The sequence below is a fragment of the Pan paniscus genome, chromosome 10 (genome assembly GCF_029289425.2).
Source record: "Pan paniscus chromosome 10, NHGRI_mPanPan1-v2.0_pri, whole genome shotgun sequence".
Lineage (NCBI taxonomy): Eukaryota > Metazoa > Chordata > Mammalia > Primates > Hominidae > Pan > Pan paniscus.
The window spans coordinates 36619441-36647408 of NC_073259.2; the positions used below are offsets into that span (position 1 = coordinate 36619441).

Here is a 27968-nt window from a genome sequence, read left to right on the forward strand (position 1 = left end):
TTGATGGTCCAGTTGTTTATTTAGAAACCTGATTGTTCAAGAACATGGTGGGTGCTTCACACCTTTTTCACTGGGATTGTGCTGGAGGTGATGGGCAGCATTCTACCATTTCCTCAGCAACAGAGGTGAAGGCTCCTCAACTCAGAAGCACAAATTGTAGGGGACAGGGTGGGCAGGGAAAGGGAGAAAGAAATCCCAAGGCAATTCAATAGAAGAGGGTAAAGCGACTCCAAACATCACTAAGGGCAGGCTAAGTGTCCTGCCCTCCTTGCTCTCTCTACCCACCTCCACTCAAAAGATCCTACTGAATCTCCAGGTAGGCAGCAGGGAATATCCTATCATTAGGGGACAATAACAGGAAAAGCCACAGAGGAGAGGAAGAGGATTGAGTGAGAGTTCAGGAGAGCAAATATCACAGGCCCAGTGAGGTCTCAAGGTGGCTGCCAGCAGGGGCAGCAGCATTCACCCAGGACCCCCACACCCACAGAGTTGCCCGAGAGGTCCACAGCTCAGCTCCACTCTGCTGTTTGGCCCTCAGGGGTTCCAGGGTGGGGAGGTGGGGAGGAGGCAAGCCAGTCCAGGAAGAATCTGGATTCCGTGAAGGGTCAAGTGTAGTGTTGGTCTCAGAAGTCAAATTCGTCCAGGTCCCCTGTGCCCTCCCCACCTGGAGAGCCCCACACCCGGCGGTAATTGCTCTCCAGCTCTTTCTGCCGCTGGCGTTCCTTCTGGGCCTCTTCAGCTCCCGGCACCTGGTGGGAGAGGGTAGAGGTGGGCTGGAGCTACTGGCCGTTGAGCCCAGGGAAGTCCTGGGCCAGGCAGCTGGGGGAAGGCAGGGAATGAGGACACCCATGTCCTGAGGGGCTCTTCCTGCATGGCAGCACTCTGAGCCACTGGAACCCCAGCCTTGTCTTACAGATCAGGAAATGGAAGCTCAGCAATGGTGTGGCTGGGGCAAGCCCGCACCTCCACTCCAGGTGGGCTGGGGACAGGAGGGCTGGGGGCCAGGACTCGGGGGTAGAAGCCTCTTACCAAGATATTGAAGAAGATCTCCTTGAGGTTTCTCGTGTCCTCGTCAGTCAGCCAACGTGCACCCTCTTCAGTCCCTTCAGCCCATGGGCGGACAATTTTGATCTCAATTTTCCCTGGAAAGGAGCAGTATGCAGTGAGAGGAGAGGATGGCTGGGAGCCTCAGGGCAGGCCCCCTGCCCCACTGGTCCCAGCCCCTCCACTTCCGGCAGCTTGCCCTTCCGACAGCACTGGGTCCAGCCGCCCTCCAGGGCCCACCTGCAGCTGTGAGTCCCTCCCTCTCCAGCAGCTCCTTCACCAGCCCCTCGATTTGTTTCAGCTGTGGGTTTTCCCGTTTCATCTCGAGGACAGTCAGATCCTGATTAGGGCCTCCGAGACGGAGCTTGGTGACCCGGACCCGGACTCTGTGCTCAGGATCCTCCTCTTAGAGGGGGAGACACACAGGGAAACACAAAGCAGAGGCGTGACTCCAGGGTTAGGGGTGTGGGGGTCATCTCCCCCTAAAACATCAGTTGGCTTTGGCAGCTCTTCCATCTCAACATGTATATGAGCCAGGGCTCAAAAAAATGTGTGCCCCGCCCCTCCCAGTTCAGCCTGTAGAGCTCCCTCCACCAATTGCAGCCTTCCATCTTCCTGCCCTACCCAATAATTCTGCCCATCACCTATAGGAAAACAAATGTTTTCTAAAGCCAAAATCAGGCCACCTGCACCAACAAAGTTCTGTTTGAAGAAGCAGGTTGGAAAAGTGTGGTCTCCTCCTCCATATGTTGGGACTTTAAAGACATTTCAATGTTTATAGAGAGAGTGGGAATGGAAGGTTTGAAACTGGAACATTCCATTTAGAATATCTGATGTCCACACCCATAGGACACTATGAAATGGACACAAGGGGATACAAGAAGAAGAAATAATTTAAAGTCTATCCAGGCTATTGGCTCATGTGCAGCTGGGCTCTCCTATTCATGCCCTGACAGCTGGGGCCTCTCTTGGTGCAAAGTCCTAAAGTGGTTTTCAGCATATAGACTCGCAAGCATTCAATTACTAGCTACTGATCATCCATTGTGTGCCAGGCAGAGTGCTAGGCACTGGGTGTACAGGAGCAAACCAGAAAACCAGCAGATATGCTCTAAAAGCTGCTTCCCAGAGGGATGAATAGGAGGTAAGCACGCAAAGGGATGACGGTGTTGGGAAGCAGGCGCAAGTGAGGACAGTGTTCCAGAAAGTGGGGAGAGAATGAGCACCCTCAGAAGGGAAGGAACAGGGTCCCCTCTGGGAACAGGACCAGCTGAGGGATGAAAACAACAGACTGGGCTACTCTTTCTTGTCTGACTGCTCTCACCTGTAGGTTGGGGTGATGGGGGAGGCTTTTTGGGGACAACCCTCTTTTTCTTGTGCTTCTTCACCAGCTCTGGACTCTGTTTTTCCTCCAGTCTTTTGATGAGTTTGTTGAGAGTGGATGTGAGAGCCAGCATTGCCCGATCCCGCTCTGACTCCTTCTTCAGCCCATCTGGGTCCAGCTCTTTCTCTGTCTGGAATACCCAAGAGAAGAGAGTGAGTTAAGGGTCTGGGGTGTAGAGGCAGCCAGTGGGCTGGGCTCTGTAGGAGAGTCTGATATTTTGAAATGGAGTTTTGCTTATCACCCAGGCTGGAGTACAGTGGTGCCGTCTCAGCTCACTGCAACCTCCGCCTCCCGGGTTCGAGCGATTCTCTTGCCTCAGCCTTCCAAGGAGCTGGGATTACAGGTACCCACTGCCACGCCTGGCCAATTTGTTTGCATTTTTAGTAGACAGGGTTTCGCCATGTTGGCCAGGCTGGTCTTGAACTCCTGACCTCAGGTGATCCGCTCACCTCAGCCTCCCAAAGTGCTGGGATTACAGGCGTGAGCCACCGCGCCTGGCCAGAGAGTCTGATATTTAAGTCTTGTCCCTCTCTCTGGTCCCCCTTCCCCAACAGCCCCGATTAATTAGGGAAACAGCTACCACTTCCAAGTGCCCCGTCCTTGCCCTGTGCTGTGCCCTCTGTTTCTTTTAGCCCGTCAGCCTGTCCTGCTCCATGGGACCAGGCGGCTGTGGAAGCAACAGGAGGAAGAGCTGGGCTTGCCTCCTGGATGATGTTCTCCAGTTCCCGCTCCATGCCAGCCTTCACCTCCGAACGGAGCCGGTCTCGGTCTGATGGAAGCAGGATCCCTTCCAGTTCCTTCTCAAATTCTCCCAGTAACTGCCGTTCATCCTCATCTTCATCCTCATCCTCATCCTCATCCTCCTCTTCTTCGATCTCTCTCTGCCGTTCTGGATCACCCCTTTCCTTCTCTGGTTCCCTCTGAGGGACTTCTGCAGCATCATCCACAGGCTGCTCTTGGCCTATATTTGGCTTCCCCTGGGTGGGTAGGGAGTGGGGAGAAAGACAGTTGGGGTTTCAACAGAGACACATGGTCGGGGGCAGACAAACAGTAGCAGGTGTGTGGTACTGGGGGACCCAGGAGTTGAGTCCCAGGTCAGGGTAGTTTTTCAAATGCTCGCAGTTGGGAGGTGGGTTCTACCCATTCCCTAAGCACGGCCTATACCTTTTTTGTTCCATCTTTCAGCTCCTCTATGAATCGAATCAAATCCGCAGGGCTTCGAATGACTTTGACCTGCACGTTGTTCTGAAAATCTGAGATGAAAGAATAATAATCATGAACCTGTTCTGTTGTGTTTAAATTCTTTTTTTTTTTTTTTTTTGAGACAGAGTCTTGCACTGTCACCCAAGCTGGAGCGCAGTGGTGCAATCTCTGCTCACTGCAACCTCTGCCTCCCGGGTTGAAGAGATTCTCCTGCCTCAGCCTCCCAAGTAGCTGGGATTACAGGTGCCTGCCACCACGCCCAGCTAATTTTTGTATTTTTAGTAGAGATGGGGTTTCACCATGTTGGCCAGGTTTGTCTTGAACTCTTGACCTCAGGTGATCCACCTGCCTCAGCCTCCCAAAGTGCTGGGATTACAGGCATGAGCCACCACGCCCGGCTCTTTTTCTTTTTCAACATGGTGTGTTACTATGTTGCCCAAGATGATCTTGAACTCCTGGGCTCAAGCAATCTTCCTGCATCAGCCTTCCAAGTAACTAGGATTACAGGTGTGCGCTACTGCACTCCTAAATTCTCTCTGGATTCCTAAGGACAGGTAATGAGAGACCAAGGAAGGACATGGTCCCTGCCTCTAGGATTTACCTGTTTGACAGTGAGACAAGGGCAAACATTCGCCTGCAGAGAGCACCATCCTAAGGTGGACACTCTGGTAGGAGAGATGGATGCTAACAAGCTGCTAAGTCCCCACTCTTCCATGCACTTCTGAGGCCCTTCTGGCAGTCACTCTAGCTTTTAGGACTACAGAGGAGATCCTGGGGCTAAGGGCTTGTCTTCCCTGGAACCCTTCTCCTCTTTCCACAAATATTAACCATTTAGTTTATTCAGTTCCAGGCCTTCTACTATGAATTATGGATGCATTCTCATTTAATCCCATGCAACCCTCTAAGGTAGGGGTTATTACCCTCATTTTATGGGTAAGAAAATTGAGGTTAAGTGAATTACAAAGTCACCAAGTGGTGGAGCCACTGTGTTCTGCCACCTTGCTAAAATAGCAGTGCTGTCTACAAAGAGTATTAACTCCTATAAAAATGAATTTTCTGCCGGCCTGGCTACCCAACCTCCCTCCCAGGCTTAGCTCTCCCCCTCCATCCCTACCCCTGCCAATCCTAAAATATATTCAGTAAAGGAGACATGGAAGGTTCACTCACCATTGGGAGCACCAGAAGCTGAATCTGCTGCCTCAGGGCTTGGGTCCTGCTCCTGATGAGGAGAAAAGGAGAGAGTCAAGTATGAAAGCCTGTTCATGCCCTCCATACTATGAAGGCAAGGGTTCTGGGGATATCCTTGCATCCCTAGGTAGATGTAGGTCACCTCACAATGGCCCCAGCTGCAGTGACCCTCCCCATCCCCATCCTGCTCCTCTGAGGCAGCTGGTCTCACCTCAGCCGGCACCACCTTCCCTCCTGGGGCCTGGTCCTCTGGCTCATTAAGCATCTTCCAGAAATCTGAGTCCTTACTGTCATCCTTGGTCGGGCTCGCACCTAGGGTACAGAGAACAGGGAGAGACTGATCTGACAGGAGGGGTGAGACAGAAGGGAGCAAATAGGATGGGGTCCCTTCCCCTCCTCTATCACCAAGGGAGGAGGGCCCATGGTACTTTTCCACCCCACCCTACCCCACCAGTCAGTCAGGACAATAAGATCAAGGGAAGGGAAGAAATGGAAGTGAGTTTCACGGAACAGGTGAAACAAGGTCCTACCTGCCATCTTTTGGGGTGCCACCCCAGACTTGGTCTCACTCCACACTTGGGGGCCTAGATCTTGCAGCTCCTCTATGATTTTCTCTCCATACTGCTTTGAGTCTACTGAGAAACAGCATGCAAGCAGGCCAGGAACACATTCCTCCAGCTATTCAATACTTGATCTTTTGCCACCCCCTGCCCCCGTATCTCCCCCGTCTTCTCCTCCTTCTCTAATTACTCACCGGCTTGCCTCTGAACGTAGGCCATGTACTCCTCAGGCTGTAGGGAAGGGTGACAGAGGATGGCCTGCGGTGCAGCACTGGGTGGGGGCCGGAGGAGAGGGTGGGGGCAGAGCCGAGGAGTGCGAATGGTCAGCACATAAGAGCAGGACAAGGGCTCGTCCACACGATCGATGTAGTCCCCAGAGATACCTGCACCCTCGTCACAGAGGAACTGCCAGGACAGAAAGGATGAATACACTTCATCACCAACAATAATTTGCTTTAGTTATTAGAGCAGGTGTCTTTTACTAAGCACTGATTATCTGTCAAGCATTGTGCATACACTGTGCATATGGCACTTTACATAAATTGGCTCACTTATCACAAAGACCCAGTGAGGCGATATTGGTTTCTCAACTTTGTGCCTCAAGAAACAGGTGTGGTGCAGTTAAGGCACTTGTTCAGGTTGACCAGCTTTTAAGTGGTAAAAACAGGAACTGAATTCAGGCAGCTTAACTGTAGGTAACCAATTTATGTTTCATATTCTTGCTTTGTATAAATATTGTGTGTGTGTATATATATACTTTTATTTGCTTTATATATGTATTATTATTATTATTATTATTTTTGAGATGGAGTCTCGCTCTGTCATCCAGGCTGGAGTGCAATGGCATGATCTCAGCTCACTGCAACCTCCGTCTCCTGGGTTCAAACAATTCTCCGGCCTCAGCCTCCCGAGTAGCTGGGATTACAGGCACCTGCCATCACGCCTGGCTAACTTTTGTATTTTTGTAGAGACAGGGTTTCACCATGTTAGCCCAGCTGGTCTTGAACTCCCGACCTCAGGTGATCCACCCACCTTGGCCTCCCAAAGTGCTGGGGTTACAGGCATGAGCCACGAGGCCTGGCCTGTATTTTTTTAAAGTGTATATATATTTGTATATAAATATGTAATTTTTATATATGTGCATATGGTAAAAAACTTCAAACAATTCTAAGATTCTTATATCATTCAGAAAGAGGGTAAAGATATTGATTGGCCTTTGATAAATTAAGCATGCAATATTCTAATTTCTAAAATAAATATTAAAAGTAAGAGAGGCTGGTAGTTCACACCTGTAATCCTAACACTTTGGGAGGCCAAGGCAGGAGGATGGCTTGATGCCAAAAATTCAAGACCAGCCTTGGCAACATAGTGAGACTCATCTCCACAAAAAATTTTTAAAAATTAGCGAGGTGTGGTGGTGTGCACCTGTAGTCTTAGCGACTTGGGAGACTGAGGCAGGAAGATCCCTTAAGCCCAGGAGTTCAAAGTTACAGTGAGCTATGATCATGCCACTGCATTCCAACCCATGTGGAAAGCAAGACCTTGTCTCAAAAACAAACAAAAAGTGGGAGAGGTCCTACTTCTGAAATTGCAGCATGAGGGATTTCGCACACTCCACAGGGAAACTCCATTACTGATGAAAATTTAAAAACACAAAGCATGGCTGGGCGTGGTGGCTCACACCTGTAATCCCAGCACTTTGGGAGGCCGAGGCAGGTGGATCACCTGAGGTCAGGAATTCGAGACAAGCCTGACCAACATGGAGAAACCCCATCTCTACTAAAAATACAAAATTAGCCAGCCTTGTGGCACATGCCTGTAATCCCAGCTACTGGGGAGGCTGAGGCAGGAGAATCGCTTGAACCTGGGAGGCCAAGGTTGTGGTGAGCCGAGATCACGCCATTGCACTCCAGCCTGGGCAACAAGAGTGAAACTCTGTCTCAATACAAACAAACAAACAAACATAAAGCATTTAAACTCTTTGGAAATTTTCCTAAGGACATATAACAAATGAAGAAATGTTTACTCAAGAAAATCTACTAAATCTTTTTTTTTTCAGACAGGGTCTCACTGTGTCACCCAGGCTGGAGTGCAGTGGCATGATCACAGCTCACTGAAGCCTCAACCTCCTAGGTACAAGCGATCTTCCCACTTCAACCTCCCAAGGTAGGACTACAGGTGTGTGCCACCATATCCAACTAATTTTTACAAATTTTTTGTAGAGACCGGGTCCTGCTATGTTGTCCAGGCTTTCCAGGGCTCAAGCAATCCTCCCACCCAAAGTGCTGGTATTACAGGTGTGAGCCACCATGCCCAGCTACTAAATCTTGAATAGTGAGGATTTGCAGCACTTGAACCATGACCTGCTCCCTTATTCTATGCCCCAAACCCCTACCCCACAGCTCAGTTAGACTAAAGCTCCACTCCAGCAGGTAAGCGTAGTTAAAAAAAAAAAAAAAAAAGTGGGGTGGGGCGGTGGAGGGGGAGGGACTTCCTATTCTCTCAACATCCAGTCATGAGATATGATATATGGTATTTTACCAGGAGGGCCACCAGCTCCAAGATACAGCAACTAAATTCCTGAAAAAGATCAAGGGCTCCCTTCCTCCACTCAGCCCCACCCACAGGGCAGAGGCTTTACCTCAAGTGCAGTGGGACAAAAGTATCGGGGCCCTGATTGCCCTCACTGAAGCTTGCTCAGAGAGTGGAGGTTTCACAAAAGGAGATGCAAACCGAGAGAGCAGAGGTTGTCATCCCTGCCTGGCTCCCTGCTCATAAAGCAGGAATGTCCTTCCAAGTGAAGCAAGCCATTGTTCCTGACCCCAACTCCAGAGCAGGGCCTCGGGGATTTTGCCCAGGGGGAGAGGCAGTCCATAAGAATACAGAGCTCCAAAACATTCTCCAAAGGACCTGACTTAATATGAAACAGAGTATGGGGAAATTCAAGCCTATAGGCACTTCAAAAATGTAGAGATTTTGGCAGGAGGCAATTAAAAGGAGGCTGATTGCTCCTTGATAGCAACAGGCTAAACCTTGGGACAGCTAGTTTAACAGAGAGAACCAGGGAAAGGGCAACTGAGAGCCATCCTGGACTCAGAACAAACCTACATATTGCCCTCAAAAACTAGCCCGACAAAGGGGCCCACAATTAACTGGACTGAACTATGGAACAACTTATGCCCCACATGTCAAAAACAATAAAGCAATTAGTTGGCAATGAATGGAGCCTAACAGCTGGGGGTGATACCAGCAGAGGCAGATGGCTTAACAAATTCACGAAAGAAACAGTCAAAAAGCCTGCTGAAACCACCGTCATCTAGTGTGGCTGTGTGCAGGGCCAAGACCGTGCACTCTGAGAAGAGACACTAGAGGCTTCATGTTGTGAGGGAGAGACTGAATGCAAGTAGTTCAGCCAAGTCACTGAACAAATGAACAAACAAAAGCCATGGGGTGGAGGGCAGGAATTTCTATCTGGAGTTACTACAACATACTATCTAAAATGTCTGATTTTCAACAACAATTATGAAACATGCAGAAACAGTAAAGTATGAAACATATATAGGAAAATATGCAGGCAACAGAAACCACCCGTGAGAGGGCCCAGATGTTGGATCTCACAAAGACTTAAAAGTAGCCATTATATTAATAAATATATTCAAAGAATTAAGAATTTAAGTCACACAAAGTGTGTTCTCTGACCATAATGGAATAAAATTAGAAATGAATAAGGAAAAAAATTTGGAAATTCAGAAATATGTAGAAATTAAACAATATACTCATTAAGTAACCAATGAGTTAAAGGAAAAAAATCAAAAGAAAACTATAAAATACCTCAAAAATGAACAAAAATGAAGACATAACATATCCAAACTTACAGGATGCATCTGAAGTAGTGCTTAGAGGGAAATTCATAGCTATAAATATCAATTTTTTAAAAACAAAATCTTGACTCCATAATCTACCCTTCTATCTTAAGAAACTAGAAAAAGAACACACTAAACCAAGAGCCAGCAGAGGGAAAGACTACAGACTAGGACAAAAATAAATGAAATAGAGAACAGGAATACCATCCTATGTGTCCAAAGACAGGGAACCACAGATACACCTTTGTAGGGAGTTTATATATGTTTTTAAGTTTCTGTAATAAAAAGTTTAAAAAAGACAATCTTTAAATATCCATAACTTGCACCTGGCAATTATGCTTTTTTTGCTTACTTTCTTTTTCTTCTTTTTTAATAGATGCAGGGTCTTGCTCTGTTGCCCAGGCTGGTCTCAAACTCCTGGGCTCAAGTGATCCTCTCTCCTCAGCCTCCCAAAGTGTTGGGAATATTGGCGTTAGCCACTGTGCCCAGCCCAATTATATGTAAGATATATTTACACATGCATATATGTACAATGTAATAATCATTTGTGACAACAAAAGAATTGGGGGTGGAACTATTTCAACCAGTAGAATAATGGTGACAAAATGATGGAACACACAATGGAATTTTATGCAGCTATAAAAACAAAAAAGGGCCAGGCATGGTGGCTCATGCCTATAATCCCAGCACTTTGGGAGGCCAAGGCAGGCAGATCACGAGGTCAAGAGATCAAGGCCATCCTGGTCAACATGGTGAAACTCCATCTCTACTAACAATACAAAAATTAGCTGGGTGTGGTGGCACACACCTGTAGTCCCAGCTACTCGGGAGGCTGAGGCAGGTGAATCCCTTGAACCCGGGAGGTGGAGGTTGCAGTGAGCAGAGATCGTGCCACTGCACTCCAGCCTGGGTAACAGAGCAAGACTCCGTCTCAAAAAAAAAAAAAAAAAAAAAAGATATACTGCCATTGAAAGATCTCTAAGGTTTATTGTCCAGGGAAATAAAAGCAAGGTATAGAACAGTGTGTTTAATTTACTATATATTGTTTATAAATAAAGGGGAAAGGAAATAAGAATCTCCATTCATAATTGTTTGTAATCACACAAAAAGGCTGGAAGGATACATGCAAAACTAAGACCAGGGATAACCTGTGGGGCTGGAGCAGGGATGGCGGGGAGAGAATGGGAAATGAGCAGATGAAAGACAAGTATGGGAGGAAATATTTTTCTCTTTTTTTTTTTTTTTTTGAGACGGAGTCTTGCTCAGTCACCCAGGCTGGAGCATAGTGGTGTGATCTAGGCTCACTGCAACCTCTGCCTCCTGGGTTCAAGCGATTCTCCTGCCTCAGCCTCCTGAGTAGCTGGGACTACAGACATGCCCCACCACACCCTGTAATTTTTGTATTTTTAGTAGAGACGGGGTTTCACCATATTGGCCAAGCTGGTCTTGAACTCCTGACCTCAGGTGGTCCACCTGCCTCGGCCTCCCAAAGTGCTGGGATTACAGGCATGAGCCACCATGCCCAGGTGGGAAATATTTCATTACATACCTTTTAAATAATACTTTCTGGGTTTTGTATCATGGGAAAGTATTACCTATTTAATAATTAGATAAGGAATTTAAAATAGCCATTAAAAACTTGTCAGAGATATATAGATGGTTGGAGACAAATTTATGAGATATAAAAGAGGAAAAGCTGAAAATGAATGAGCTAGGCATTCATTTCAAGAAGTTGAACAAACAGCAAAATAAACCCAGAAAAGTAGAAGGAAGGAAAATAAAGATTAGAGTAGAAATTAATAGAAAACAAATACAACAGAGAAGCTCAACAGAGCCAAAAATTGTTTCTTTGAAAAAACTAGTAAAACTGACTAACCTCTGATGTGACTGACCAGTAACAAATGAGTGATGCAAAAATAACCCATGAGGAATGAAAAGAGGAACCTAATTACAGATGCCACAGAGATTAAAAAGATAGAAGAATACAATGAACTTTATGCCAATAAATCTTAAAAGTCAGATGAAATGAACTCCTGAAAAGAAAACTTAAACTGTCCCAAGTAGAAATAGAAAACTTTGAATATTCCTAAAACTACTTCAGAAAATGAATCAGTAGTTAAAAATCTACCCACAGCCTGGTGTGGGTGGCTCACGCCTGTAATCCCAGCACTTCAGGAGGCCAAGGTGAGCGGATCACTTGAGGTCAGGAGTTTGAGACCAGCCTGGCCAACATGGCGAAACCCCATCTCTACTAAAAATACAAAAATTAGCTGGGCATGGTGGCGCACGCCTGTAATTCCAGCTACCTGGGAGGCTGACGCACGAGAATCTCTTGAACCTGGGAGGCGGAGGTTGCAGTGAGCCAAGATCATGCCACTGCACTCCAGCCTGGGTGACATAGTGAGACTCTGTCTCAAAAAAAAAAGTAATAACAAAAAAAAAAGGGATCGTCAGGGATAATATATATGACCACATTCGGTTCATTTCAGGAATGCAAAGTTGGTGCAACATTAGAAAACCTATAAATTATTTAATTTCAAAATTAAACATAGCCTTAAAACATATAAATAAAAAATTAACAAAATTGCCAAATCCACCATCACAGTGGGAATATTAACAAAGTTCTTTAAATGATCACTAGTCAACTCAACATAAAATTGTAGAAAATCTGAACAATACGGTGAGCATCTTGAACTGCTTAATTGGAGAAAAGACATGCTTTCAAGCGCAAACATACAATTTTTTAAAAATTCATCAAAAAGAAAGTCTCAGCAATCACCAAAAGAATCACTGACACAATGGCATAAAATTAGAAACTAATAGCAATCACATAAAAACAACAAAGCAAAACACATTTGTTTAGAAATATATTAAGCATAATTCTAAATAAGTTCAGAAGCACGTAGAAACCATAATGAAAATGGAAACACCACATACTAAAATTTGAGGGATGCAACCAAAATAGTACTCAGAGTGAAATGTAGAGCTTTAAGTGTATAATTAAGAGAGAAGACAGATTGAAAAGCATTTCGCTGAAGAAGTTATAAAAATATTTGCAACTCACATCACAGACAAAAGGACAATATCTCTACTATATAGAGTTCTTATAAATTGACAAGAAAAAGACCAGCAAGCCATTAGGAAAATGAGCAAAGAATTTGGACAGCTGAAAGAAAAGAGTAAAGAAGGGAGTAGAGACAACCCTTAAATGAGGAAAATTAGACATTTTTTTCTTAAGAGAAATGCAAATTAAAACCACACTAAGAAATCATTCTTTCTCTGATGCCTAGCTGATGATTGGCCAAAATCCAAAAGTTTAAAAATATACCGGGTTGGCATGGCTATAGGGAAATCAGCATTCCCATACGTTGTTGGAGGGAAAGTAATTTACCTAAGCAGAGTGATTTCGCAGCACGTAGCAAAATTACACAAACTTACTGCAGCACATAGCAAAACTACACAAACTTACTTCCAGGAACTCAATTTACATATCCTCTGTAAGTACAAGATTATTCAGTGCAGCACCTGTGTGTTAATAAAAGATTTAAAGCAAGCTAAATGTCCATCAACAGGGAACCATTTAGATAAAAAATGATACAACTATATAACAGAATAACAGAAACTATATGCAGGAATAAGGATGACTTTTTTTTTTTTTTTTTTTTTTGAGACAGTGTCACTCTTTTGCTCAGGCTGGAGTGCAATGGTATGACAACAGCTCACTGCAACTTTGACCTCCTGGGCTGAAAAGATCCTCCCTTATCAGCCTCCTGAGCAGCTGGGATCACAGGCACACACTACCACACCTGGCTAAACATTTTTTTGTAGAGATGGGATCTCACTACGTTGGCTAGGCTGGTCTCAAACTACTGGCCTCAAGCGATCCTCCTGCCTCCACTTCCCAAAGTGCTAGGATTACAGGCATGAGCCACCACACCTGGCCCAAGTAAGGTTTTATATATATATTGATTTGGAAAGAGTGCAAAGATATATGCTTATATGTGCATTTAAAAAAATCTCAGAGTATATAAAGAAATTAACAATGGTTACCTTTCTTTAAGGATGGAAAGAGACTAATGAGGGACAAGATGTGTTAATACTTTTCTCTGTATACCTTTTAAGCATTTCTATAGTTGAGTTATGTGAATGTGATTATGCCTATTCAGAAAATTTAATATAGAATTTTTTATTTAAAAAATTTGAGATGATGTCTTGCTCTGTCACCAAGCTGGAGCGCAGTGGTGTGTTCATAGCTCACTGTAGCCTTGACCTCCTGGGTTGAAGAGATCCTCCCAACTCAGCCTCCCAAGTAGCTGGGACCACAGGCACGTGCCACCACACCTGGCTAATTTTTTTTTCTTTCCATAGAGATAGGGTCTCACTGTGTTGCCTAGGCTGGTCTCAAACTCCTAGCCTCAAGTGATCCTCCCACCTTGGCCTCCCAGAATGCTAGGATTATAGGGCATGAGCTACCATGCCTGGCCAGAATTTTTTAATGTTAAAAAAAATTCAAGTTGTTAGAAAAAAAAAGAAATCAAAATAACACAAAGAAAGGAGAAGGAAGGAAATAACAAAGATAAAATAACGAACATGTGGCGGGACACAGTGGCTCACACCTGTAATCCCAGCACTTTAGGAAGCCAAGGCAGGTGGATCACCTGAGGTCAGGAGTTCGAGACCAGCCTGACCAACATGAAGAAACCCCGTCTCTACTAAAAATACAAAAATTAGCTGGGCATAGTGGCGCATAAAGCACCATCCCCTTGGTGCTTTCTGGTGACAGTGAGTGAGTTCTCAAGAGATCTGGTTGTGGCATGTCCCCCCTCTCTCTTTTGCTCCTGCTTCCGCCATGTGAGACTCTGGCTCCCCACTTGCCTTTCACCATGATTGGAAGCTTCCTAAATCCTCCTCAGAAGTAGAGGCTGCTATGCTTCCTGTATGGCCAGCACAACTGTGAGACAATTAAACCTCTTTTCTTTATAAATTGCCCAGTCACAGGTATTTCTTTATAACAATGTGAGAATGGACTAATACGATGTTAGTGAAATACTAAATGAACAACAGAGAGGATAAACAAAACGAAAAGGTGGTTATTGGACTAATAAAGTAGACAAGCCTCTGGCAACATAGATCAAGAAAAAAGAGAAAAGGCAAAGTCAATATTAGGAATGCAAAAGAGGATATATTTACAAAAAGAGATTATTAAAAAACAAAAAAACCTGTAATTTTATACTAATACATTTGAAAATTTAGACAAATGAATAATGGCCCATGAAATTATACTTTATTAAAGCTTCATGATGCAGCAAACCAAAAAAGTCTTACAATCTTTAAATAAATTAAATCAGTAGCAACAACGATCCCCACAATATACCGGTTTTGTAGCGTATTGTGGGGATAGGGAGGATTTATTTTATCTAAGCTTTTTTTTTTTTTTTTCAGAGAGTCATGCTCTGTCACCCAGGCTGGAGTCCAGTGGCGTGATAACAGCTCCTAACAGCCTCAACCTCTCCAACTCAAGCAATCCTCCTGCTTCAGCCTCCCAAGTAACTGGGACTACAGGTGTACACCACCACATCAGGCTAATTTAAAACTTTTTTTTTGAGAGACAGGAGTCTCACTATGTTGCTCAGGCTGGGCTCCTAGGCTCAAGCAATCTTCCTGCCTTGGCCTCCCAAAGTGTTGGGATTACAGGCATGAGCCACCACACCCGACCCTACCTAACCTTTGAAGAATAATCTCTATCTTAGCAAACTGCTCCACAGAGCAGAAAAAGAGGGAAGCTCCTCAAAATATTTTATGAAGTGAATGCAACTTTATACAAAAACAAGGTAAGTATAAGAACAGAAAATTATAGACCAATTCACTTACGAAAATAGTTATAAAAGTTAATTATACTATCAGGATACTGAATATAGCAATGTACAAAAAAAAAACATCATGACCATGGATTATCCCAGAAGTGAAAGAATAAAAAAAAACTAGAAAATAAATTAACATTTTTAATATTAAAAAAACCATATGACTATCTCAATAGACACAGAATAAGCATGTGTTAAACTTCCACACCTATACATGGTGAAAATATCCAGCAGTCTAGGTACAGAATGGAACTTCACGTACCTGATAAAAGGTATCTGCAAAAAGCCTGCAGGAAAACATCACGCTAACAGTGAAACTTCAGGAGCATCCCCTTTAAAGTCAGAAACAAGTCAAGGATGCCTATCATTGCCACTTCTGTTGCACTCGAGGTATAAGAAAAATGAAATGTATACAACTTAGAAAGGAAGAAACCAAAACTGTTTCTCTTGCAGATGACATAATTATCTATACAGAAAATCCACAAGAATTTGTGAACTACTAAAAATGAAAGAGTTCAAAAAAGAGTTGCTGAGTGTAAGATCAATATGTAAAACCAATAATGTGACCATGTACCAGCAACAATCAGAAAACGGAATTTTTGGCCAGGCACAGTGGCTCATGCCTGTAATCCCAGCACTTTAGTAGGCCGACGGTGGATCACATGAGGCCAGGAGTTTGAGACTAGCCTGGCCAATATGACGAAACCCCCGCTCTAAAAAAATTACAATAATTAGCTGGGCGTGGTGGTACACACCCGTAATCCCAGCTACTCGGGAGGTTGAGGCAGAGAATCACTTGAACCTGGGAGGCAGAGGCTGCAGTGAGCCAAGATCGCACCCCAGCCTTGATGACAGAGCAAGACCCCATCTCAAAAAATAATAATAATAAAGAAAATGAAATTTGTAAAAGATGCTACTTAAAATAGCATCTAAAACTATAAGGTCCTGTATGTTTGAAATATATGCATACACAAACAAGACAAAAATAAAAACTATAAGGTATCTAAGACTAATCTCACATAAGATGTAGAAGAACTTTTAGAGAAAATTAAAGCTTTACTAAAATATAGGACAACAAGTAAATGGAAACAAACACGTTCATAGTGTATGAAGACTTCATATTATAAAGTATCAATTCTCTTCAAATCAGTCTAAAATTAAATTCCAACCAAAATCCCCAAAAGGAGTTTTAACAGAACTTGGCCAATGATAGCCCCAACAGTTTTGAAGAATAAAGGGGAGTATATCCTACCAGATACCAAGATTTATGAAAAAGCTATAGTAATTAAAACAATGTGGTAATGACATAGGAATAGATAGACTATTGGAACAAAAGAGAAGCCAAGAAGAAAATGCACATATATTTGAGAACTTGGTAAATAACTGAGGAGGCATTACAAATCAGAGAGGAATGTATGGACTATTCAATAAACAGTGCTGGGGCAACTGTGGAAAATAGGTGTATCTAGGTCCTAACCTTATAACACACATTAAGATAAATTTTTACTGAATTATAGTCCAAAGTATGAGAAACTCTATTCACATTTTTCTACTTTTTTAGAAACCTGAAAAAAACAGATGAATAGTAAATACGAAAGGATTAAATAAAAGACATAAGATGTATAAGGTATAAAGAAAAAGACTGGTAAGTTTGACTATATTGGAATTTAAATTTTTAAAATTAAAATTCATTAAGACACTATAAACAAAACAAGAAGACAAAGTATAGATAGAAAGAATGTAGGTGACAAATAATTAAATCTGAAATTTATAAAGAATGCCTTCCTAACTTATTCTGTGAGGCTGGCATTACCATAATATCAAAGCTAGACAATACTACTACAAAATACTACAAGAAAACAATAGACTAATATCTTTTTTTTTTTTTTTTTTTTTTTTTGGAGATGGAGTCTTGCTCTGTCACCCAGGTTGGAGAGCAGTGGTGCGATCTTGGTTTGCTGCAACCTCCATCTCCCAGGTTCAAGCGATTCTCCTGTCTCAGTTTCCCGAGTAGCTGGGATTACAGGTGTGCGCCACCACGCCCAGCTAATTTTTGTATTTTCAGTAGAGATGAGGCTTCACCATGTTGGCCAGGCTGGTCTCGAACTCCTGACCTCAGATGATCCACCTGCCTTGGCCTCCCAAAGTGCTGGGATTACAGGTGTGAGCCACCACTCCCGGTGACTAATATCTTTTATACATATAGATGCAAAATTCCTCAACTAAATGGTAGCAAACCAAATTCAGCAGCATATTAAAAGCATTATACATCATGATTTATGTTGGATTCACTCCAAGAATGCAAGGATGGTTCAACATAGGTAAATCAATGTCATATACTACATTAATAGAATGAAGGGGAAAAAACCCACATGATCATCTCAACTGATGCAGAAAATGGACTTGATAAATTCAATAACCTTTTCATGTAAAAAAACAATCAACTAGGAATAGGAGGGAATGTCTTCAGTTATTGATAAAGTCCATATAAGAAAAACCCACAGTTAACGTCATACTCAATGGTGAAACATTGAAAGCTTCTCCCTTAAGATTAGGAACAAGACAAGGACAGCCATTCTTTTCATTTCTATTCAACATCATACTGGAAGTTTTAGAGTGATTAGGAATGAAAAAGAAATGAAAGGCATCCAATGGTGTTTTTTATAGAAAAAAAAATCTTAAAATTCACATGGAATGTCCAGGGATCCCAAATATCCATAACAATATTAAAAAAAAGAACAAAGTTAGAGGACTCACATTTCCTGACTTAAATCTTAATACAAAGCTACTATAATCAAAACAGTGTGATACTGGCAAAAAGATAGACATATGTACCAGTGGAATAGTATAAAAAGGCCAGAAATAAACCCTCACATATATGGTCAATTGATTTTTGGTAAGGATACCAAGAATATTCCATGGGGAAAGGACAGTCTTTTCAACAAACGATGCCAGGAAAACTGGATATCCATATTCAAAACAATGAAGTTGGACCATATGCAAAAATTACACCATATACAAAACTTAACTCAAAATCAGCAGCTGGGCACAATGGCACACCCCTATAATCCCAGCTACTCAGAAGCTGAAGTAGGAAGCTTACCTGAGCCCAGGAGTTTGAGGCTAGCCTGGGCAACATAACGAGACCCCCATCTCTAAGAAAAAAAAAGTTAACCTCAAATGAATCAAAGACCTAAATTTAAGAGCGAAAACTATAAAACTCTTGGAAATCAAAATTAAAAGCTTTTGTGCACCAAAGGACACTGCTGATGCAGGAGAATCGCTTGAACCTGGGAGGCGGAGGTTGCAGTGAGCTGAGATCGCGCCATTGCACTCCAGCCTGGGCAACAAGAGTGAAACTCTGTCTCCAAAAAACAAAGCAAAACAAAAGATAGTAAAAAGGCAACCACAGGATGGGAGAAAATACTTACAAATCATAGATCTGATAAGGGATTAATATTCAGAATTTATTACATAAAGAACTCTCACAACTCACCAACAAAAACCAACTCAATTCAAAAATGGGCAGAGGATTTGAATAGACATTTCTCCAAAAAAGATATACAAATGGTCACCAAGCACATGAAAAGATGTTCAACATCATTAATCACTAGGGAAATGCAAATCAAAAACCTCTATGAGATACTACTTCACACCCATTAAGATGGCTATTACTGAAAAAAAAACAAAAAGAAAACAAAGGAAAATAAGTGATGGAGGTAGTGTGGAGAAACTGGAACCCTGTGCACTGCTACTAGGAATGTAAAATGATGCAACTGCTATGGAAAACAGTTTGGCAGTTCCTCAAAAAACTAAACCTAGAATTACCATAAGGCACATTCTACTCCTAGGTACAGACCCAAAAGAATTGAAAACAGGACTCAAACAGATACTTGTACACCAATATTCATCGCGGCATTATTCACAATAACCAAAAGATGAAAACCTATTTGTCCATCCATCGATAAATAGGTAAACAAAATGTATATACAGATAATGGAACATGATTAAGCCATAAAAATAAAATTCTGATATATGCTACAACATGGATGAACCTTGAAAACACCATGCTAAGTGAAATAAGCCAGACACAAAAGGACAAATCTTGTATGATTTCACTCATGTGAAGTACCTAGAACAGGAAACTCATACAGACAGAAAGTAGAACAGAGTCTGGGAGAGGGAGAAATAGGAGTTATTTTTGTTTGGGATGATGAAAAACGTTTTGGAAATAGTAGTGATGGTGATAGAACATTGTGAATGTTTCCACTGAATTGTACACTTAAAGACTGTTAGAATGATAACTTTTAGGTTATATATTTTTTCAATCATTAAAAAAATTGAGGGCCAGGCATGGTGGCTCACACCTGTAATCCCAGCACTTTGGGAGGCCAAGGCAGACGGATCACAACGTAAGGAGTTCGAGACCAGCCTGGCCAACATGGTGAAACCCCGTCTCCACTAAAAATACAAAAATTAGCTGGGCATGGTGGCAGGCGCCTGTAGTCCCAGCTACTCAGGAGGCTGAGGCAGGACAATCGCTTGATCCTGGGAGGCGGAGGTTGCAGTGAGCCAAGATCATGCCATTGCACTCCAGCCTGGGCAACAAGAGTGAAACTCTATCTCAAAAAACAAAACAAAACAAACAAAAAATTGAATTCACCAATAACATACACTCCTGTAACCCAGTGATTCTACTGTCTAGGTACTTCCCTGGAGAAATTCTTGTACACTCACAATAAGACCTACATTGCAGCACTGTGTATAAGGGCATTAGAGTTGAAACCCAACTGTTTATCAACAGAGGAATGGGTAAGTAAGCAATGAAACACAATACAGACATTAAAATCACTCAACCAGGCCAGGCACGGTGGCTCACACCTGTAATCCCAGCACTTTGGGAGGCCAAGGTGGGTGGATCACTTGAGGTCAGGAGTTCAAGACCAGCCTGGCCAACATGGTGAAACCCCTTCCCTACTAAAAATATAAAAATTAGCTGGGCGTGGTGGTGGGCACCTATAGTCCCAGCTACTCAGAAGGCTGAGGCAGCAGAATCGCTTGAACCCAGGAGGCCGAGGTTGCAGTGAGCCTAGATTGCACTACTGTATTTCAGCCTGGGTGACAGAGCGAGACTCTGTCTCAAAAAAAAAAAAAAAAAAAATCACTCAACCAGAGCTCCATGTCATGCCATTGAATGGCAAACACACTGATCAGTGAAAAAAACAAGTTGATACTCCTGATGTATAATTTTAAAACACAAAACACTATCTATTGTCTGTAATATATATATCAGTAATAAAAATACAAAACAAACATAGTGAGGGTTGTGGTTGTTTCTGGCGAGGAGGGAGAGTGACTAAATATGAAGGTGGGCTTTAGCTATTAGCACAAGCATTTTATTCCTTTTTTTAAACCAGAGATCTGAAACAAATCAGGCAAAACATTAACATCTGTTTAACTTGGCAGTGAATTTATGGGTCTCTATGACATTTTTTTTTGTATAATTGTATGTTTTATAACTTAAAAAAATCTTTGATATCTCTAGAATCTTACTTTATAAGAATTGAGTTGGTCTACTACCCTAGACCTTCCTTTTGAGGCAAATTGCTCTCCCAGGGTTCTGCATCCCAGCCCTGTCCGCATTTTTTTCTCACTTTTTCTACTGTACCTTGATCTCCCTCTCCTCCTTTCCACTAACATCCACCCAACAGCCTTCAACATGTTCTAGTCTGTTGCATCTTAAAACACACACCAATAAATAGGAATTTATTTAATTCCATATAGCTAACCAGTTGTTCCCTAGCCCCACAGAGACTGCACTTTAAACAACATGCACGCTGTTCCTATTGAGGAGGCATCAGGCCAGCAACACATCACAGTGCCTGCCCTGGAGTAGGGGCTTTACCTGATCACCTAGGCAAGTGGCATAAGAACTGAAAACTAGAAGCAACCAGACAGGAATGGCCTCAACTTTCTGCCACCAAAACCTCCAGACTCACTAGCAAATACACCATTCCAGTTACGACCCTAGACCTTCCTTTTGAGGCAAATTGCTCTCCCAGGGTTCTGCATCCCAGCCCTGTCCACATTCTTTTCACATTCTCTCTACTGTACCTTGACTTCCCTCTCCTCCTCTCCACTAACATTCACCCAAGTCTTCAACATGTTCTAGTCTGTTCCATCTTAAAACACACACCAACCACAGAATGCCCCCTCTCTCAACCCCCCAGCACCTCTCACTAATGCTTACCTTTTATCTCCCCTTCATATCCAAACTTCTTCAAAGATTTCCAGTTTCTTTTTCTTTTTTTCTTTTCTTTTTTTTCTTTTTTGAGACAGTCTCACTCTGTCACCCAGGCTGGAGTGCAATGGCGCGATATCAGCTCACTGCGACCTCCGCCTCCCGGGTTCAAGCAATTCTCCTGCCTCAGCCTCCCGAGTAGCTGGGATTACAGGCGCCCACCACCACACCCGGCTAATTTTGTATTTTTAGTAGACATGGGGTTTCACCATATTGGCCAGGCTGTTCTTGAACTCCTGACCTCAAGTGATTTGCCTGCCTTGGCCTCCCAAAGTGCTGGGATTATAGGCATGAGCCACCGCGCCCAGCAGAGTTCCACTTTTTCACCACTTTTCTCAAAACCTCATCTTCACCACTCTGCTCAAATTGCCCCAGCAAAGATCACCAATGATCTCTATCATTAAGTCCAACCAAAGGACTGGTCAGGGGTGCCTGGAAGTAGAGAATTTATACTTTCCATCTGGCTCTCTTCTCTACTGTCTGAATTTTTTATTTCCATGTACATGTTTTGCCTTTATTAAAATAATAATGACTATGATTGCCTATAAGCAGTTTTTAATCCTCCTCTTCCTTGAAGGTTCAGGCACAGCCAACACCATGGACCAATTTCCCCTTCAAATGTGTCCTTCCTCGTTTCCATGTCACCATAGCCTCCTCTCTGGCCCTTTCTTCTGGCAAAACCCTCTTCTTCCCATGCTCTTAGTGATGGCTTCCTTGAAGTTCCGTCCCACTTTTCTCATTAGATACTGTTTTCTTTGGGGGATTTCATCCATACCTTGGCTTCAGTTATGGCTGATACAAGGACAACTCCCCACCTCTGGGTTCAATTCAGATCTCTCTGCTGAACTCCAGACCCAGAGATCCACAGCCCCCTTGGAAATCTCTACTTGAATGCCTAGCAGCCACTAAAATCATATTCAAAGCCAAACTCACCATCTTCCTTCACCATACCTACTCCTCTTCCCATTATACCTATCTCAGGAACACGAATCACCCTCTATCTAACTGCACAAGCCAAAAGCCTGGAAATCATTCTTGACTCCTTCTTACTCTGTTGATTTTACCCCCTAAATCTGTCTCTAAATATTCACATTTCTTCATCCCCAGGCCACTTTTATTTCACACCTGGATTACCACAGCTGCCTAAGTGAGCTCTCAATCTTTACTATACTCCAGCTAGAGTGGGCCTTCAATTCCAAACCTGAATATGTCATCATTCTGCTTCAAATACCTCATTGCCTCCCCTAACCATTGTCTCTTGGATTGTCTAAATTCCTCATCAGAGCTACAGAGCCCTTCATGACCTGTCCCCTACCAACCACCCAGACTCATCTCCTACACTCCTCTTCCCATGATTATCCCCTCAGTCCCTGTGAGTATCTGTCAGTTCCTGGGATAGGCCATTGCCTCTTGTCTCCAGGCCTTTTGCACTTAGCGCACCTTCCATTTGGAATGCCCTCTCATTCCCCCCACCATCCTCTCCATCTGCTAGTCTAAGTCCTCATCCTCCAATGTCAGTTCAAAGGTCACTTTTCCCAAGAGGCCTCCTTTTCACCCTGGACTCTGTCCCGACTGTGTGCTCCCCTGCGGGCTGCACTTCACTGCTCATGGCATTTATCCTGCTTGTTGTGGCTGTTCATTTAACATATCTCCTGAGAGCAGGACTAGGTCTCATCCACTTTTTTGTTCCTAGTTTCTATTAGTGCTTGGCACAGGGCATATATTCACCAGATATGAGGAAGCTATGCAGTCTTGACCTCAGTTCTTGGCCTACTGAAGATACAAACACCCAAAGGAATAACTAGAATACAATGAAGTAAGTGCTATAACGGATTATATATGTGTGTGGATGCTTGTATTATTAAGTGGTGAAGGAACACAACTAACTAATTTTCTGGGTTAATCAAGAAAGGTGATATTAGAACTGGCTTGTCAGTCATTTCATTCATTCAATGCATAATTTCTAGGTACCTATTTGAGTGAAGCACTGTTCCAGGAGCTGTGGATACATAAGAAAACAAGACAGACATCATCCCTGCCTTCCCAGAGCTTATCTTAGTGAGGGAAGACAGAAATTAAACTTAAACAAATAAAATAATTTCAAGTAATGATACATGCTTTGAAGAATGCAAAACACTGTGGATGCTTACCAGGACAGGAGCAATAGGGGTGTGTGTGTGTGTGTGTGTGTGTGTGTGTGTGTGTGTGTGTGTGTGTGTGTGTGTGTGTTTGCTTATGTTAGGTTCCCTGGGAGTTGTCACTTGAATATAACCTGAATGAGGGGATGGGGCCAATCATTCAAAGATCTGCAGGAGACTGCACCAGGCAGAGGGAACAATGAGACCCACTGGTTTGAAGGACAGAAAAAGGCCAGTGTGGCAGAAATACAATGAGTACTTATATCTCTATCCCAGACCTTGTCCCTGAATTCCAGAACCACAGAGCCAACTGTCAACTGGACATCACCACTAGGATGTCTAAAGGCACCTCAACCTTCAATATCCAAAACCAACCTAATTTCCTCCCCTAAACCTGTTCCTTCACACTTCAGTAAATTACAATTCCATCATTCCAGTTGCTCAAGCCAAAAATCTTGAAGTAATCCATGATTCTATCCCACATCCAAACCATCAACAAATCTCATTGGCTCTACCTTCAAAATATATCCAGAATCCAACTACTTCCCATTACCTCCACTGCCACCACCCTGGTCTGTGCTGAAACATTTGGCTTTTAGCCTTTGTGCAAGGCAGAAACATTGAAGGTTTTTCAGGACTGAACAGAGAAGTGATGCAGACTTACAGGTGTGTTGGAGCCAACTGGTAAGTTTTGGAGAATGTTGCAAGACAGTTGACATCATTTGACTTGCGCATCATGGGAGTATTTATACCACAGGCATTGGCAAACATTACAGATCAGGGCTTCCCTCCCACACCCATAGAGATCTGGGGGTCCAACACTTACCAGCACACAACTGCAGGTACAAATCTGCATTATGGAAAGATAACTCTGGCAGGTGTCATGTAATTCTTTACAGGTGTGTATATTTGTGAATACATGAGAATCACCCAAGGAACTTTTTGCATTCTATATTTGCCTGCCTCCACTCAGCTAAGAACCACTAGATGAGAAGCACTTGTAAAGAAGCTGTTCGCAGGGATGCAGGCGAGAGTGAAGGTACCGACCACAGGAAAGCATAGGAGAGTTTTGAGAGATATCTAGTGCTGGGATTACAGGCGTGAGCCACCGTGCCCGGCCTGGAAATAATGTGGGTTTTTTTTTTTTTTTCTTTTTTGAGACAGAGTCTCACTCTGTCACCCAGGTTGGAGCACAGTGGCACGACCTCGGCTCACTGCAACGTCCGCCTCCCAGGTTCAAGCAATTCTTCTGTCTCAGCCTCCCGAGTAGCTGGGACTATAGGCACCCGCTACCACGCCCGGCTAATTTTTGTATTTTTAGTAGAGATGGGGTTTCACCATATTGGTCAGGCTGGTCTCGAACTCCTGACCTCAGGTGATCTGCCCGCCTCGGCCTCCCAAAGTGCTGGGATTACAGGCATAAGCCACTGCGCCCGGCTGGAAATATGTTTTAAACTTTGGATTTAGGGTCTGGGAGGGGACCCCCCCCCCCCGCCCCCCCGCCGACTATAAGATGCAACCCTCTTCCCTTAGAATCTGAACTGTCCCTGTGGGAGTGTCAACTTCCCTCTCTCAAGACTCACCCGAACCTCGGCCTCCCGGGGCCTCCCATTAAGGTCGCACTTGGACCCATTGCCATAGGTCTGGCTGTGGTAGCGTTTAAGACGATGCTGCTTGGAGGCCTGGAGAAGACATGAGGCAGGAATGGGGGACATGAGAAAGATAGCAAAGAGGAAGGATGGCACTGCATCCCCAAAGAGACAAAAGAATGGCCTGTGCCCCCAGGCCCCAGGAAACTTTGTCCTAATGGCCACCAAGCCCCAAGAAACAGATCAGCTAATCTTGACCCTCCCCTTCTTGTCAGGGCTCTCAGCCGGTGGCCAGAACCCTTTCTTCCCGAATCCCACACTCTTGCCACCTTGGCTGTTTCATCATCCCAGTCGAAGGCTGATTGGTAGTAGCCGAGATAGAGGACTTCACCTTTGATCTCTGAATCTGCAAGGGAAGCCACAGTGAAGCACTGTTACTCTTAAGAGGAGGAGGAGGAGGAGGGAACTGGGGAACTTCCATGATATGACACTAAGGGCTTAAGGAAAATATAGGAGTGAGTTACCTTCCATGTGGTATTGCTGGATGTGGCGTCCATAACAGAATTCATATGTCCACCAGTCCTTTGTCTGACAATTAAAAAATAAACAATCAGGGGGATGGAGTGCAGACGTCTTTTCTTGGAACCAGAGTCTCCTGGCTCCAAGACACATAACCTCTCATCTACTTACACACTCAATTCTCTTCCCTTCACTTCCACTCTCAATTCTCCAGACTTTCAGTAAGGAGGGAGGGCTGCTTTCCTTCTGTGACTTGGAGAGATATCTCTAAAGTCTGTTTTCCACTTGTGGTCTTTCCATTCCTCCCTTTTAAAAGATTTTTTAAATCCTTATTTGCCCTCCATAAAGATAAGAAATTATGGTATCCCTGAAGCAATTATATTAGGGAAACATAGAAGAACCCAAAATTAAATATTAATTGAACTTCTTGAACATTCCTGGCACTGTTCTGGCCACTGGGAATACAACTGTGAACAAGATTAATTCTTTGACCTTATGGAGTTTACATTCTAATGCGAGGAATCAGACCGAAAATAAACAAACTGATTCAGTTAATATGATTTCAGATCATGAAAAGTGCTACGATGAAAATAAAACAGGATACTGGAGCAGAGTGATAGGGCAGGGGGTGACTTTAGCAAGTAGGCTTAAGGAAGTACTCCTCCTACCCCACGCAGACCCTCAATCTTGCTTTAGCCCTTTTCTGAGATCTTCTATCCTAACCTGCTCCTACATTCAGCAAAGTGTCATCAGTGGTTGCAGGATTCTTTGCTTCTTTCCTGTCCGTGTAATCTGTCTACTCCTCCAGTGGTCTTCTTAACCACTACAGGTCCCCTAGATCCTGCCTCATTCAGTGGACTCCAGTTCTTGGATGAACTGCTAGTTTCCAAGCCCTCATTCTATCTAACCCAGTCCCTTTCACCTTCAGCAAGCAGGGAGCATCTCTCATTGGGCTCAACAACTCAGGGATCCCAGGCCCTTGGTAAGCAGGTGTTTCCTCCTCCCTTTCACGCTGGAAGTGAATAGCTCCAGCTGGCAGGCGACACTCATAGCGCTGTTTGTACTTAGAGGAGACAATCACCACGTCCGAAGATTGGCTCTGGGAAAGAAGGGAGGGTCGGGGGGCAAGGAAGCAAAGAAAGGCTGGGATCAGGGAGAACAACGAAATCCCTCTTCAAACCCTGGGGAAGAGATCAGTCGAAGACAGAATAAGCCATAAGCCCTCCAGCTGTATTTAGTGGGTGAGAGGAGAGGGCGCTCCCATTTCTCCACGGGGGCGGAGTCCGGGTGTTTCGATCATAAACTGAGACCTGAAGGTTGACAGCGGGAAGCCCCACCTCTCCCAATTCCTGGCCCCCAGAGAATGGGTCTCAGTCTGCGACCCCCAGGGGTCACCGTAAAAGCAATACCTACTCTTCCCGATTCCCCGTAGGCTCCAGCCCCAGACTCCGGAGCTGCCCTTCTTCCTCTATCTCTTACCCGCTTCCTCTTCTGCCCGGACCCTCGCCCCTTATACGCCTCTCACCTGCCCTCCCATGACAGGCAACGGCAGGATCTCGATCCCATAACGCATCTCACTCAGCTCCTCCAGGTTCAGGCTCCCGACACCGCCGGTCAGACTTGCGGGTAACAGGAGTCCCAGAAGCAGCAGTCCTAACAAACTGGACAGCAGCGTTTCCGCCGCCATCTTTCGTTCCCCTTCTTATGCAGAGAATCTGTTTCCGCCCTAAGCCAGGCAGCGGCCTCAACACGCCCATCGGCGCCACATGATTTTATTGGCTGTACGTTCTATCCCTCCCACGTACCCTATTCCTATTTGTAAACGTGGCTCCAAGGCCCCGGGGAGGTGGATCACGACGATTAGAAATATCAATCGCTGTCCGTGATTGGTCAGAGACCAGCCAATCATCGACAAGATCAAACCCCTCCACGTTCCCCAATTTCAGAGGCGTGGTCTATGCGCTTGGTCCTTTTAAGTTTGCCCTCTGTTTTCGCCCAGCTGTCATGCGCATCTCATTGCTTTTTCAGACGTCTCTTGCATTATATCCTGCCCACCGCCGGGCGGAGTATTGAGGCAGATAGGTAGCGTGCGCAGTGCCGGTGAAAGTTATTAAATGCTTGTTGCAAAACAAACAATTATTATACAGACGCTTACCTCTTTTCATATATACATATTGCTTTGAGGCAATCAGAAAATTTGTGTCAAAACCTTCCTATACGATCCTGCAGTTGACCTCCAGTAAAATGACCTCCAGTAAAAATCCTAGAGAAATAATGCGAGCAGCCAGACGTGGTGGCACGCACCTGTGGTATCAGCTACT

The 27968-nt window shown here is 44.0% G+C and overlaps 1 protein-coding gene across 4 annotated transcripts; it reads right to left on the minus strand.

Annotated features, from left to right (window-relative positions):
• On the minus strand, window positions 1-27517 carry OS9 (OS9 endoplasmic reticulum lectin). Of its 4 annotated transcripts, none has more exons than XM_008978474.3 (15): window positions 27173-27406; window positions 26570-26746; window positions 25653-25716; window positions 25458-25534; window positions 25123-25221; window positions 5571-5781; window positions 5347-5451; window positions 5028-5128; window positions 4796-4847; window positions 3590-3678; window positions 3127-3402; window positions 2366-2555; window positions 1285-1449; window positions 1030-1142; window positions 1-749 (listed from the first exon to the last, which is right to left on the minus strand). In XM_008978474.3, exons 1-15 carry the CDS (start codon window positions 27332-27334, stop codon window positions 624-626), a joined length of 2007 nt encoding a protein of 668 aa, XP_008976722.1. In that variant the 5' UTR covers window positions 27335-27406; the 3' UTR covers window positions 1-623. The 4 variants fall into 4 exon arrangements, with proteins under 4 accessions (XP_008976722.1, XP_003824881.1, XP_003824882.1 ...); XM_003824833.4 differs by having other exon boundaries at window positions 5347-5448; window positions 27173-27403; XM_003824834.4 differs by lacking the exon at window positions 1285-1449 and having other exon boundaries at window positions 5347-5448; window positions 27173-27517.
• Between the last annotated feature and the right edge of the window lie 451 nt (window positions 27518-27968).

Excerpts from the sequence above, each read along its gene's own strand:
- OS9 (XM_008978474.3), bottom strand. The coding sequence starts at position 27,334 with ATGGCGGCGGAAACGCTGCTGTCCAGTTTGTTAGGACTGCTGCTTCTG. Across the intron at positions 25,535-25,652 it reads CCAGCAATACCACATGGAAG|ATTCAGAGATCAAAGGTGAA; the intron begins GTAACTCACTCC and ends CTTCCCTTGCAG. Across the intron at positions 750-1,029 it reads AGATCTTCTTCAATATCTTG|GTGCCGGGAGCTGAAGAGGC; the intron begins GTAAGAGGCTTC and ends CTCTCCCACCAG.